Source organism: Pundamilia nyererei, unplaced genomic scaffold, assembly GCF_000239375.1.
Source record: "Pundamilia nyererei isolate P.nyererei 1_Seehausen unplaced genomic scaffold, PunNye1.0 scaffold00068, whole genome shotgun sequence".
NCBI classification, from domain to species: Eukaryota; Metazoa; Chordata; class Actinopteri; order Cichliformes; family Cichlidae; genus Pundamilia; species Pundamilia nyererei.
Window position 1 is genome coordinate 894675 of NW_005187469.1, and position 12869 is coordinate 907543.

Genomic DNA, 12869 nt, shown 5'->3' on the forward strand with positions numbered 1-12869 from the left:
TTTTTTTGCACTAATAAAGTTGTGGAGTTGTAAAGTATTTTGTCTAGTGTCAATTATATCGTCAGTTATTATCGCAAATTTTCAAATGTATATATCGTGATAAATATTTTTGGTCATATCGTCCTGCTCTACTACTCTAAACTCTTTTTATACTGCTGAGACTTTATTCACTTGTAGTCACTTACAGTTATTTATTCACCTTTAGGTCGCTTTAATTTTAAAACTGTGTAATTTTAAAACTGTATATATACTGTATATTCTGTTTGCCTGTTTATACTCTGTCCTTATCTTCAACGTCATGCTGCTCTATTTATCCCCAAGGGGCAATTAAGATACAACAAAGTCTTTCTAACTCTGATTCTGAAGTTCTCAGTAAACAAATACCTGTTGCAGCTAAGGCCTACAGACCAGTCAGGGAGCTCCTGGAAACCTCCCAACACTAAGAAAAAATGTGCATTCCCTGACCGGTTGGCTAGTGGTTGCTGGCTGTCACTAGGTGAAACTGGTCATAAAGAGGTATACAGTGTGACACCAAAATACTTAGTTAATATTATAATACTTATATAGTTATTAAATGGGCGTCTTTAAGCCAGGTTCATGACGCCTGCAAGCAACAAGATACTTACTGTAGGAAGAAATATCGATTTCTTCTGGTAGCTCTGCTACATTGACCTCGAAGCGGTCTTGAACCTCATTCAGGGTCTTGGCATCACTCTCGTCTGACACAAAGGTGACGGCCAGGCCTTTAGTCCCAAACCTGCCAGCACGGGCCACCTGAACGATACACAAGAAATTTACTGCTACACATGGCCTCAGCTTTAAAGACCAGAAATGGGAGGTTTGGAAATGAAAATATACCAATGTCTCAAATTAAATATTACTCACTCTGTGAAGGTATGTGTCAGAATCCTCTGGCATGTCATAATTGAAGACAATGTTAACTCGTTCAATGTCCATGCCACGGCCGAACAGGTTGGTTGCCACCAAAATCCGCCGCTGGAAGTCTTTGAACTGCTGATATCGGGATAACCTGGCAGGAGTAGAGAAGCAACAGCATCATGAACTGCAGAACTGAATAAGATTATATCCAAAACTAAGAGTTAATAGTCAGTTGGGTCTAGTTTTAGCCTGTCTTTTACAGGTACTGACACTGTCTACAAGCATTTGAGCCTGGGAAAAAAAAACGTACACAATGAGGACAGTCTCACGTGACAATAACAAAAAATATGACAAACTTAAAAAAAGAAAAACACTCTTCTTTCTAAAGTGACGCAGCACCAACCTCTCTTCCTGCGCCATGCCCCTATGGATGGCTATAGCAGGGAAGTTCTGCTCCACCAGTAGCTGGGACAGAGCAACACAGCGAGCTACAGACTTCACAAAGATCACCACCTGCGAGGAATATAAAAGAAACTGCTGAGTCTTGCATATTTTCAGATTTGTACTGGAAAAGGCAGACATGGGAGGGTTTAAGAGAGGACAAGACACACAAGTTATTTTAGAAAATAAATTTAAAAAAATTAAAAAAGGATAAAAAATAAAGCTGCATTTGTTAACAATTAGCAAGGATTTAAAACAAATAAAATGGACATAACAGATTCCAACTCCTTTCAAAAGTATTACCACTGATACCTGGTTGAACTCGAGCACATCGAGCAGGTCGAACAGCTTTCGGTTCTTCTCGCTGTCCTTCAACTTGCAGTAATACTGCTGTAGACCATGAAGTGTCAACTTGGTCTCATCATCCACAAACACTTCCATCGGCTACACAGCAAAGGACAGAATGACCAGCATTAGTCTCTCAGACAGATCTACAGATTACCTGGAAAAGGACAATTCTAAACTGCTGAGAGGTTCAATTTGCCTGCTTTATGAGCAAATATGACAAAGGCAGCAATAAATGGCCAAAAATAAAAGGAAACTCGACTATTTTCCATTACATTTCTGACGATGAGGGAAAAAAAACAAAAAAAAAAACACTGAACATCATTTTAATACTGCTAGCACTCTGCAGGCAGCAACATTTGTAAGTTTAAGGAAATGGAGGTTTTTTTCCATCCTTTTTCAATAAGCTGCTCTCACTGATGACACATTTACTAATTTGCTGCTGCAATCTTCAAACAAAATGCCAGTGGCAGCATTATAGTGCAATAGTAGTGATACAGCACTGTCACCAATGACTTAGCATAAGTAAAATGTAAGGACAAAAGTAGTCTAGATAGTGTTTTCCCTGGAATTTTTTAAGTGTAGGCTTGCTTTGCTGTAGTGCACACTAAGGAACATAATGTTGCGATAGACATTGATGTTTTTGCCATACATGAAGCTGCACAGATATAACGTGTATGGCCACATGTAAACTCACATCCTGCATGAACTTGCGGCACACGGGGCGGATCTCCTTGCTCAGAGTTGCACTGAACATCATAACTTGCTTCTCATGAGGCGTCAGTCGGAAGATTTCCTGGACATCACGTCTCATGTCTTTTGCAAGGAAATAAATGATACATCCAAAATTATATATATATCTATATATGGTGTAATTTCTTAATGATGACCTTTAATAAGCAAAATGTATGTAATCACCATCAGAATTTATCTCAACAATATTTACTTGACACACTCTATCGCCACTCCTACATACTGGTCAAAAACCTTCACCAAGAGTCGACTATAAACAGCTTGGTTCCTCTCACTTACCCAACTGCTCCAGCATCTTATCACACTCATCAAGCACAAAGTGTTTGATGTTCTTCACACTGAGGGTCTTGTTACGAATGAGGGCCAGTGTACGTCCTGGAGTTCCTACAACAATGTGAGGGCAGTTCTTTTTCAGGACTTCCTCATCCTTCTTGATAGCCATGCCACCAAAGAACACTGACACCTTGACAGTGGGCATGTACTTGGAGAAGCGCTCGTACTCTTTGCTGATCTGGAATGCCAACTCTCGTGTGTGGCACATCACGAGGACAGACACCTGCAAGGAAACAACACAGAGGTTTTATCAACGCTTTCATCTTTATATAGCATGTACATTGTTGTTTATCTCATTTGTGTATAATGCCATTACAATATCACAAACTTCCTTTATAAATCCCCCAAATCATGACTACTTTATAATGTGAAAGAGCAAATTAGAAAATACTTAAAAAGATCTTAAAGGCACCGTGCTGGACTAGAAGCTAAAGACATCGGACATGAACTCAAACTCTTCTGGTTCTCATTCAGACAGAGACGTTTTCTGATTATCTGATTTCATCAAAGCCTGAGTAATTCCAGATTAAAGTTTGCTAATGCTGAACATAACGTCTGTATTGTTTGTAGTCAAAAACACTGGGTGTGTAACACACACACCCAATTACAGTAGATAATCATACACCGAAATGTTAACCAACAACACAATCTATAGCAGGGGTGCCCAATCCCAGTCCTCGAGAGCTACCGTCCTGCAGCTTTTAGACGCATCCTTCTTCTGACACACCTGAATCAACTGAATGGCTTGTTATCAGGCCTTTGCCAAACTTGATGGCATGCTGAAGAGGCAATCACACCATTTGATTCAGCTGTGTTGGAGTAGGGATGCATCTAAAAGCTGCAGGATAGTAGATCTCGAGGACTGGGATTGGGCACCCCTGATCTATAGGCTTGTCTTGGGAGTTCACTTCTACTATTGTAGAAATGTGTTTGAAAATAAATGTGATCAATCAAAAAAAAAAAAAATCATATTGATCTGAAAGAAGCCTTTCTTCTTCCTGAACTGTGCTCCCAGAGCATAACAGAGCTACCTGTTCTTTTCGCTGCAGGGGTTAAGGATTCACATCTTTTCTTTAATTTCTTAGCCAACTATGTAACGTCCCATAACAACGCAGAATTAGAGAGCTTGTAAAACTGTGTAATGACAAACTCACCTGACCATCCACAGGTTCTATCTGCTGCAAGGTGGCTAGCACAAACACTGCTGTCTTTCCCATACCAGACTTGGCCTGACACAGGATATCCATGCCCAGGATAGCTTGAGGGATGCATTCATGTTGAACTGAAAGTAAAACCAATTGGCAATTATACATTTTTCTTTATATACATACTAAGCGTGCAGTTACAACATCATAAGAAATCATTTATTATGTGTGGCTGTAGTTCTATGATCAGGATCATGTCCAGGAGTTTATTTGAACTTTAAATAGCCCTGCTATCCACCTTCTGAGGGATGCTCAAAACCACAGTCAACGATGGCACGGAGCAGCTCTGGTTTGAGGAGAAAGTCTCTGAATCCCGAGCTGTGGATGGATACATATGACCCCTTCACCTCCTTTTTATTTGCTGGGGTCCCACTCTCTGGGACTCCCTGAGGCTCCTCATCCTCTTCATAATCCAGAAGTTCATTATCAAGATTATTCTCTGACATCTGTATAAAAGAATGTACAGCAAGGACATTTGTTATAGTAGAGATTTTATCTAAGAACCCTCTTTAATATGTGGATTAATAGTTTATGAGAAAGCCAGGAGGTTTTAAAAGTATGAATAAATAAATCAAATGTATATCTTTATACTTTTTACAATTATTAACCAATAAATAAATCATCATTAGACACGTACCTATATAAATAACAGTGTACATAAATTAACAGATGAACAGTGTTAATAACGAATTGTTGACGTGCTAGGCTGATAGAATAATTAAAAAAATAAGAATAAAAATGCTCAATTAAGTCAAATCTAATCAGCGAATTTAAGGCTGGGGATAGTCAGAATGGACCTCTGTCTGCTCACTGTTTAATGTCTAGTGTAATACAAAGGATCACTATCTCAAGTCAAAATGCAGGTCAGCGTGTGACCCGGTATAAACAATGGAGTCCTTCCCCTTCATTCATACCGGCTAGTTAGCAAGATGGGTCGGCAAGCATTTCCATTTATGTTACTCTAATATTGTTAATTACACGGTATTTAAAATATGTGTCTATTTAGAAACAAAATTATCTATTGCACCTAAAGCTAAGCTGTCTATATTAAATCAAAACTGAATCGGAGCGAAGCTAACATGAATTTGCATAGCATGCTAGCTACCGAAGCAACCTTCAAATCAACAAATTTGAGACGGGTGCAAAGCGTTCAAAGCATTTCTTAGTTTTTAAACACGTCTACGAATTTCAGAATGTAATGCAGAAAAAATATGAAGGAACATCAACGTCACCTTGCTATGAAATTTTACACTCCGCGGATTATCGATCTGCGTGAAACTAACGAGCTAGCTAGGAGCTTCTAACGAGCACACACGTATGCTGCGTTCAGGTACAATCTGGATAATGTTTAGCTTTCTGATTCCATTTCCAACATTAATACTTAAATAAAACACTTCGATGGCTGAATTTTCCGGTTCTTCGCCACCTTAACTCTCACGCATGAGCTTACGTACGGTCTATGTTCTTAAGCCAAAAATCATGGTCTTGTCTTTTATACCTATACTTTTTTTTCATTATTACGGTATTTGGAAGAACACCTGAATGCATCAGCAGAGGGCCGGTGTTGTGCCAAAAAGTGATTGTCTGCCAGTACCGGTATCGATGCTTGTTTTAGTAAAATTATAAAGAAAATGATTATACATACAGTACTCTGAAATGGTCTTCAGGCCCCCCTTCTTTATATTTTGTTAGGAAAATTGAAAATGGGTGCATCGATCGATTGAAACAGGTAAACATACATGGAGATACAGTATATAAGTTTAAAAAAAAAAAAAAAAGAAAAAAAAAAAGCTTGTACAATTCTAACAAGATTTAAAGTCTGTATTTTGTAAAACCACTACCATGCCAATCAGGTGCTTCACAGATGGTTATGCATGGTAGATTTGACTGATTAAACCTTTCTGCAGTCATAATTCCGTAGAAGAGAGAATATCTCCATCAGCACTAATTGAAATGCAGTCCCAAACCACGACAGAGCCTTCACGGTGTTTTACAAATGGCTATAGGCACTCACTGTTGTGTCTCTGTCCTGACGTCCTTTGTATGATTTGAACGAAAGAATAAAAATATGTATTCCATCAATCCATGATTTTCTAAATTTCTTAGTCTTGAGCTGGAGCTGGTATACTACTGTCCGAGACCACTTTAAGAAACCATATTAAGCATGGCTCATTGAAAACAAAATATGAAGAAATGCACAATGTCTCCAAAATTATGTACACCAACATCCATAAATGCCAATAATTAGATTTAAAAATAATAATAAAACAAACAAAACAAAAAAACAGTAGGTATCAGTTAAGCGATGAGGGATGAGGAAAAGTGTATGCTGCTTTGGGTATGGAAAAGTGTAGTATCCAATTTGTCCACTTGATGGCAATAAAGTAATTGTCCAGATGATGCACATTATCAATACTGTGCGTGCACAGTAAATCAGTCACCCTTCAAGCCCTGCCTTTAGAGAGTAAGAAAATAAAAGTCAATTAAAATATATCCTGTTATTAAAACACCATCATCGTTTGTTGTATTGTGGCATGTCTCAATATGTTAGGTCACATTTCCATATATAACTGAAATTCAAGATGTGAATGTGAATTTGGGGGGAATAGAGGACACTGAGACAATATTTGAATCTAAATGTTTATCACTTTACATTTGTACAGTCCAATTAATCATAGTTTAACTATAAAGTGACAGTTTTGTTAGTCTATTAAAAACCGGGTGTCTCTTGGAAGGTAAAAATAACAGAAACTAACAAAAATAAAGAAAAGAATACTGGGATTATTTTGATTACGTATTGTGTGTTTGTTCACTTGAGTGTTTCCCTGGAACCAGGTCTGCCTTTCCATAGGCAATGTGCAGAATCTCACACCATGTAATATAATTATTTTTACTTCATACACTATGTGAAATGTGCGTGTGTTTTTATTGGCAGCATTGGTAGCAAAGCTGTAGCAGAATTCTCAATGGGGCTATTGTGATTCAAAACTGGCAAGTCTCGGCCAAAGATCTGGCCCAGATGATCTAATCTTGGCTCCTTTTTTCCAGCTTTAAATGCTGTATTACTAACCTCATCTTAAAAGCAACTGCACTTTGATCACCCCCTTTCTTTACTGAGTTTACATTCTCTAATCAGATCTTGATTGAATCACATCTTGATTGATTAGTTCACATAAGTTCACATTAAACTCAGGAAAGTTAAGGTGTTGTTTCTAGAGAAACAACTAGATGTTTCTCTAGTTGTTATTTAACAGAATAACATCTCCATACAAATCATTAACATCTCAAATACAAAGTAGACTAGTCAATACAATAACTAATAGGTTAGTTTAAATGCTACTTACATATGAGTGATGCATCAGCACTTATAACCTCCAGCACATTTAGTTTTGACACTTTACATTATACTTATTATACTTATTATTATTATTTTTATTATTATTATGCACTCTCACTATCCAGTAACAGGTAGCTGCTTCTGTCGGTTATAAGATAATCAAAAGTATTACCACAAATTAGTTGAAACAATTACATGTTTTTTATTTTTATTTATTTATTTTGTGTCAGATAATGAATAATATCGTTGCCAAATACCGATAAATCCGTTTAACCGCTCTGTGACACCTGCGGAGCCCGCCTTCTAACAGAATAAAGCTCCTCGGTGATTGGTTGTATACGTTGTCCTTCCGCTGGAATCCCGTAATTCTGCCCTGCCATTGGCTCGTGGCGTGTCGCTCTCGCCTCGTTCCGCTGTTTGATTGGTTCGTCTTACCTCGAGCTCAACCTGAAGCCTAAGAACGCCAGCCATTCTGTGTGATTTACTTGCAATGATTGATGCATCCGTTTATACCACATCCCTGCTGAGCCGTTGACTACATCACACGGCTGTCATGGTTATTTCAGTGGACGCCTCCAGAAATATTTTTCTCCTCTAAATTCGGTTTGCACGCGCACGTCCCCTCTCACCGCGTGCGCTGCCTCGCGACCAGCGAGCGAGAGACGCGGCGCTTCCTCCCCGGTCGAACGGCGGCAGGAGGATGGCACTGTGCTGGACGGCGTATTTGTCCTCGGTGGTTTATTAAGATTTTAATTAGCCGGTAACACACGTTTGACGTTTACGACAGACCGGCTTGGGAGCGACGCTAAACACACCGCTCCGATTATGGAAAAGGAGTGCAGGTAAGCGTTAACGAATCGTATTTGTTTATTTGACGGTTTTATATTTAAATTAAACATTAGCGTTTTGACGAGCAGTCAGTTGAAGGGCTTGCGAGCTTATTGGTTTATTAAATGCTATGATAACTGAACGGGCCGACATCAGTTGCAGCCGCTGCTTCCAGGGTCTGCTCCATTTGTATCAGTGAAAAAAAATCCACTGTACAACATGCCAGCGGAGACGCGGCCCATTCATTAGCACATAAACCATATTTCTTGCTAATGCTTAGCACGCTTCTGGTGTGCCATGTTTATATCGTCTTTTCCTCAATGTCCCGTCCTCGTTTCGTGTCGTTACACAATCATGTTGCCGTAGGAAGCCGGAACATTTGGTGCCGCAAAGCGAGAGGATGATGTGTCATTTTGGCCACAGATGTTGATCCAGCCGAGCCATGAGCCGACTGCAGAGCATGCAGGCCCCTGTAGTCCAGGCATCCTTAAGCAACAGCAGCAGGCCAGGATAATGAGCTGTCATGTCCAAACAAACCAGGCCAGTAGATTACAGGATCTTGGAGTATGAGTTTGCAAGATGGGATTATCGATAGCAGAGGGACTGCTACAAATATCTCCCTCCAGATGTTTACTGTACTGCTCATGCATGCCCTTTAACTACTCATCATAGGTGAATCCGGTTGTTCCTGCTGTATTTATCTAATCAGAGTGGGGTTAACAACTAAATCCCTTGTAATGTGCTTGACTGGCTTTACTGCTCTTACTACAGGCGAGTTAAATAACTCACTACTGACTCATGAGGGCAGACATGCTGTATAATTTTAAAAACCCAACTGTAATAACAAAAATAGAGAAAGGGTGGGTTAAATACACCACACGCCTGACTAGTCAAGAAATTAAACAATTCTCCACCCTTCTTCCCCCAAGTACTCTTTCTTATCTTTTTTAAGAGGGCAGACAGTCCAAGGATGCTCCATGAATGAGGGCTTGCACTGAGTAATGGGTGAATAATGGGCTTGTCATGTGTTGATGTGAGATTCAGTGAGATAATGTTTATTTTTACCTGTATAATCCACTCACTGTGCAAAAGCCTTCTCACACATTTTGCTGTCAAGGAAACCGGTATCAGATTCTCACATCCTGGTGACCTTGTTTTTTAAGCACAAAGGCCTGAAACTTCATCTTTATCTGATCCAGCAAAGAAATAGAAACAAGTGACTAGTACTCTGTGACATGCAAACACACCCTAGTTCTTCCCAGCCAATCTTTTCCTTTGCGCTCTGCAACTGACACTGCTTCCTCATTATCTGTGTAAGACTGTGGTGAGCAAAAAGGCTCCGGGCAGTGTCTTAAAGATAAACAATCTCAGAGATGTGTGTACACCTTACATGTGTGCATTTGTTTAATGTGTGTAGCAAGAACAAGAGAAGGGCTATCACCTCACAGCTTTGTCAGTGTACTATACAGATTCTGTACATGCTACCGTCCAGGGTTATTGTTGTCTGCCACTGTGTGTGGTTGTAGGAGAGGACCATCAGTAATAAACAGGAGCCCCATGTGTGTGTGTCCTCACAAGATGGAAAGATTGATTTTTATTTTTTTTTCCTCACGCCTGAAACAAGACTGGTCTTTAATGACTGGTCTCAGTAAAGATGTCTCTTCTTTGAAATCTTACGCTAAAGCAAAACATTTGATCTACTATAGTGTCTTAATGCAGCAACAGCAGCATAGATTAATAATAAAATAGTGACATTATGATATTTTTTTTAATTTTTTGTTAACAGTTCTATTCATTGATTCAATGGGGAATCATTATTATCATATATGCGCAGTTTCTCTTCAGATGGACTTAATTTTTTTCATGTACAGGACAATGATGTTTTACTCAGTGTTTTACTCCCAAGGTTTAAATGGAGCTTTTCCTCACACTGTAGATGTTTTGTTCGCTGATTAGGTTAGTATGCGGTGCTGTGCAAAAGTCTTGTGTCACTCCTTATCTCTTTATATTTTGCTGGGTAAATTGGGAAGTGGCTGTGGTGAATAATAGAAACATAAATGAAAATGCAGTATATGTTTGCATAATTCTAACGAACTTGAAAGTTGATATTTGATATGGTCACCTTTGTTCATCAACAATGCCTGAACCCTCATACGCTCTTCTTTTGATGTTGGCTGCCTTTTGTTTTGATGATCCCTCACTGCTTCAGTAATGTTGATTTCTGGGCTCTGAGTCACGTGCTACTCCATACTGCCCTTATTTATGTTAGTTTTTGCGGTCCTTCTTTGTTCTGAGTGCACCTTAATTTACTGTTACACACACACACACGTTGCATGCAGGGTGGAGCTGACAGAGACAGATGAAGTGAAGAACTGTTAACACGGCTGGTTACAACATCTTACATTCCTGTAAATGTGGTAAAAGCTTCCAAACACGTACTGCCTCAAAGATACAAATGACAGTGACTTTTCTTTGTCGTCAGTGTCTTTTAGTCATACCTGCTCACATTGACCACAGTTGCAGTTAAATTGAAACTACGGCAAACATAAAGAAAAGCTGTTGTTGTAGCCAATGTGAAGGGCCTCCAAACTGCCTTCCTTTGCTGTTAGCTAACTATGCTCTGTTGCCGCTGTGTAGTGTAGTAAACAACATGTAGCTCATCATCACCTATATCCGATCCAGCTTTACAAGTAAGGATTGGACTGGTATGTGATCCAAATATCAGATCACGGCATCCCCAGATGCAATCCATGCAAAATGTGATTAAAGTGTAGATTTATGGTATAGTAATAATAACAGAATAGTGTTCCTTTAAAATACTCTGTTTGGACTGATGCTTGGGGTTCCTGCTTGGTTTGCTGGCTGTCTGTGTTTATGGTTGCCTGGCCATTTGCATGGCACTGCACTTCATTTCTTTTGCTGACACATGGAAACAGGGAGCTGCTTGATGACCTGACTGCTGTGGTTCAAGCTCACTATGACTGCAGCTCCTCCTCAGCCCTCCTCTGTCTGGTTTATTGTTCTCTGCAGATTTGTAACTAGATTTGTGTTACCCTGCAGGTTTCACACAGACTGAATCGTGATCTCATTTTCATACTGCTGCTGCACTTGGGATTTATACCAAAATGTAAATTTGACTTATATACCATAGGGCCATATTTATCAAGGCTTGTGTACATGAAACTATATTCATTCATTCACCTGTTTGAATAGTAATTTGATGTAGCTTCTTTGGCAAAAAGAATACCAAAAGAATATGTTATTGTTATGTTCATGCCTTTGATTACCAGTATTTATTTATTTTTTTTAAACATGGGGTTTTTCTGTACAAAAGATTGATGCCTTGCAACTGAACAGTTAATGTTTAGCTGTCATTTAAAATTAACACGAGGGAATGATTTACCATAGTATGAACCTATGAGAGTATGATTAAAAAAGTGAGATACTGACATATTATGAAATCCATGTCATCACATGGGGCTCTTGCTGTTGTATAAAGTATAAAGTGGCACCGTTTGTATTTAAAGCCTTAAATGGTCTACCTATCAGCATATCTACAGGGTAGAAATAGTTATCCAACACAAGTTTTTAAATTAAACACAACATGCTGTGTTCAAGTTAAAAACTTGTGTTGGATAACTATTTTGCAAACTCGATAAACAAATATTTAGTCCCTTTACATAAGTAAAAGTTGTAATTCTACCTTAGTATCCTTTAGTGCATCTGTTTTCAAATCAAATATATATTTTAAGTTCCTACAGTAAAAACATTCATTAAGCAAAATGGCCCTTTTCAATCTTTATTAGGGGAGCTGAGCAGTCCTATGCTCCCCCTGAGCTTTATTATATTTCCATTTTCCTGAGAGACTTCAGGCAGTTAAAATTAAATTTGAGAAAATTTAACAAAAAACAAAAAAAAAAGATCAAACAAATACAAATTTCCAGCAGCAAACAGCAGATGTTTGTAATCAGAATGGGTGATTAAACAGCTCGACAACTGATTAGTGCTTCTGACGGCACTGCTGGGAAAGTATGAAATCTTTAAATAATGTAATGAATGCAACAGGAAAGCAAAAATAAGTCAGCGACTGAAAAAGCTTAACCACCAACTGGCTTTAGACACGCCGTGCCAAGCCGTGAAAACATGCGTTTCCTTCCACCCCAGCCTCACAGCAGGGATGGTTGTACTGAGCTACACGTCTGTGATCCTGTGAATCTTTGCGGGCTGGAGTTCAGCTTCACTCCTGTAGTCTGAAACAACTAGAAGCTTCATTTATTGTTGACTTCACACCTTTTCAGATCTTCTTTAGGCTAATGGACAGCTTTCTCCTGCTTCACAACATTAGTGTCAGAGAGGATTCTTTTGTTGTGAAAGCCTTTGAAAGAAGTCATTAGTTTAGCAATCATTGCCTGATTGTCACTGTTCAGTACATAGCTTTTTGTGTTTACCTGTATGGAGAAGAAATAGAGTTAACCATTCAGTTATTCTCGGTCTTACCATCTTGTAGTTCACTTTTGACATTATGGATGTTTTACTTTTTTTTTTCCAAAATATTGATTAATCTGACCTGTTCAAATCTGATCATTCAGTGGCACAAAAGAGTCAGCTGTGACTTGAAGTCAACAGTAGGTTGTATGGATGGCCATTTCTAGACAATTTCCTGTCACAATGGCACTCAGGGGAACCAAACCTTCTAGAAAGGGATACTAATTACATTTAGAGCAGGAAACCATCAGTCATAGGAAGTG

At 38.9% G+C, this 12869-nt stretch overlaps 2 protein-coding genes across 2 annotated transcripts in view; one reads left to right on the forward strand and one right to left on the reverse strand.

Moving 5' to 3' along the window:
• Nucleotides 1–5397, reverse strand: part of LOC102193773 (DExD-box helicase 39A) — a 7256-nt gene extending 1859 nt beyond the window's left edge. Inside the window, exons 1-9 of the mRNA XM_005736238.1 lie at nucleotides 5189–5397; nucleotides 4195–4402; nucleotides 3906–4033; nucleotides 2698–2974; nucleotides 2363–2481; nucleotides 1633–1764; nucleotides 1283–1392; nucleotides 886–1030; nucleotides 627–774 (exon numbers count right to left, since the gene is read on the reverse strand). Coding sequence (XP_005736295.1) covers nucleotides 627–774; nucleotides 886–1030; nucleotides 1283–1392; nucleotides 1633–1764; nucleotides 2363–2481; nucleotides 2698–2974; nucleotides 3906–4033; nucleotides 4195–4402 — 1267 coding nt within the window. The 5' untranslated portion in view covers nucleotides 5189–5397. The remainder of the gene's footprint in view (nucleotides 1–626; nucleotides 775–885; nucleotides 1031–1282; nucleotides 1393–1632; nucleotides 1765–2362; nucleotides 2482–2697; nucleotides 2975–3905; nucleotides 4034–4194; nucleotides 4403–5188) is intronic.
• A 2314-nt stretch (nucleotides 5398–7711) lies between these two features.
• The window catches only part of evi5l (ecotropic viral integration site 5 like), a 48911-nt gene continuing 43753 nt past the window's right edge, over nucleotides 7712–12869 (forward strand). Inside the window, exon 1 of the mRNA XM_013911624.1 lies at nucleotides 7712–8135. The gene's annotated coding sequence lies outside the window, so the exon portion shown is untranslated. The remainder of the gene's footprint in view (nucleotides 8136–12869) is intronic.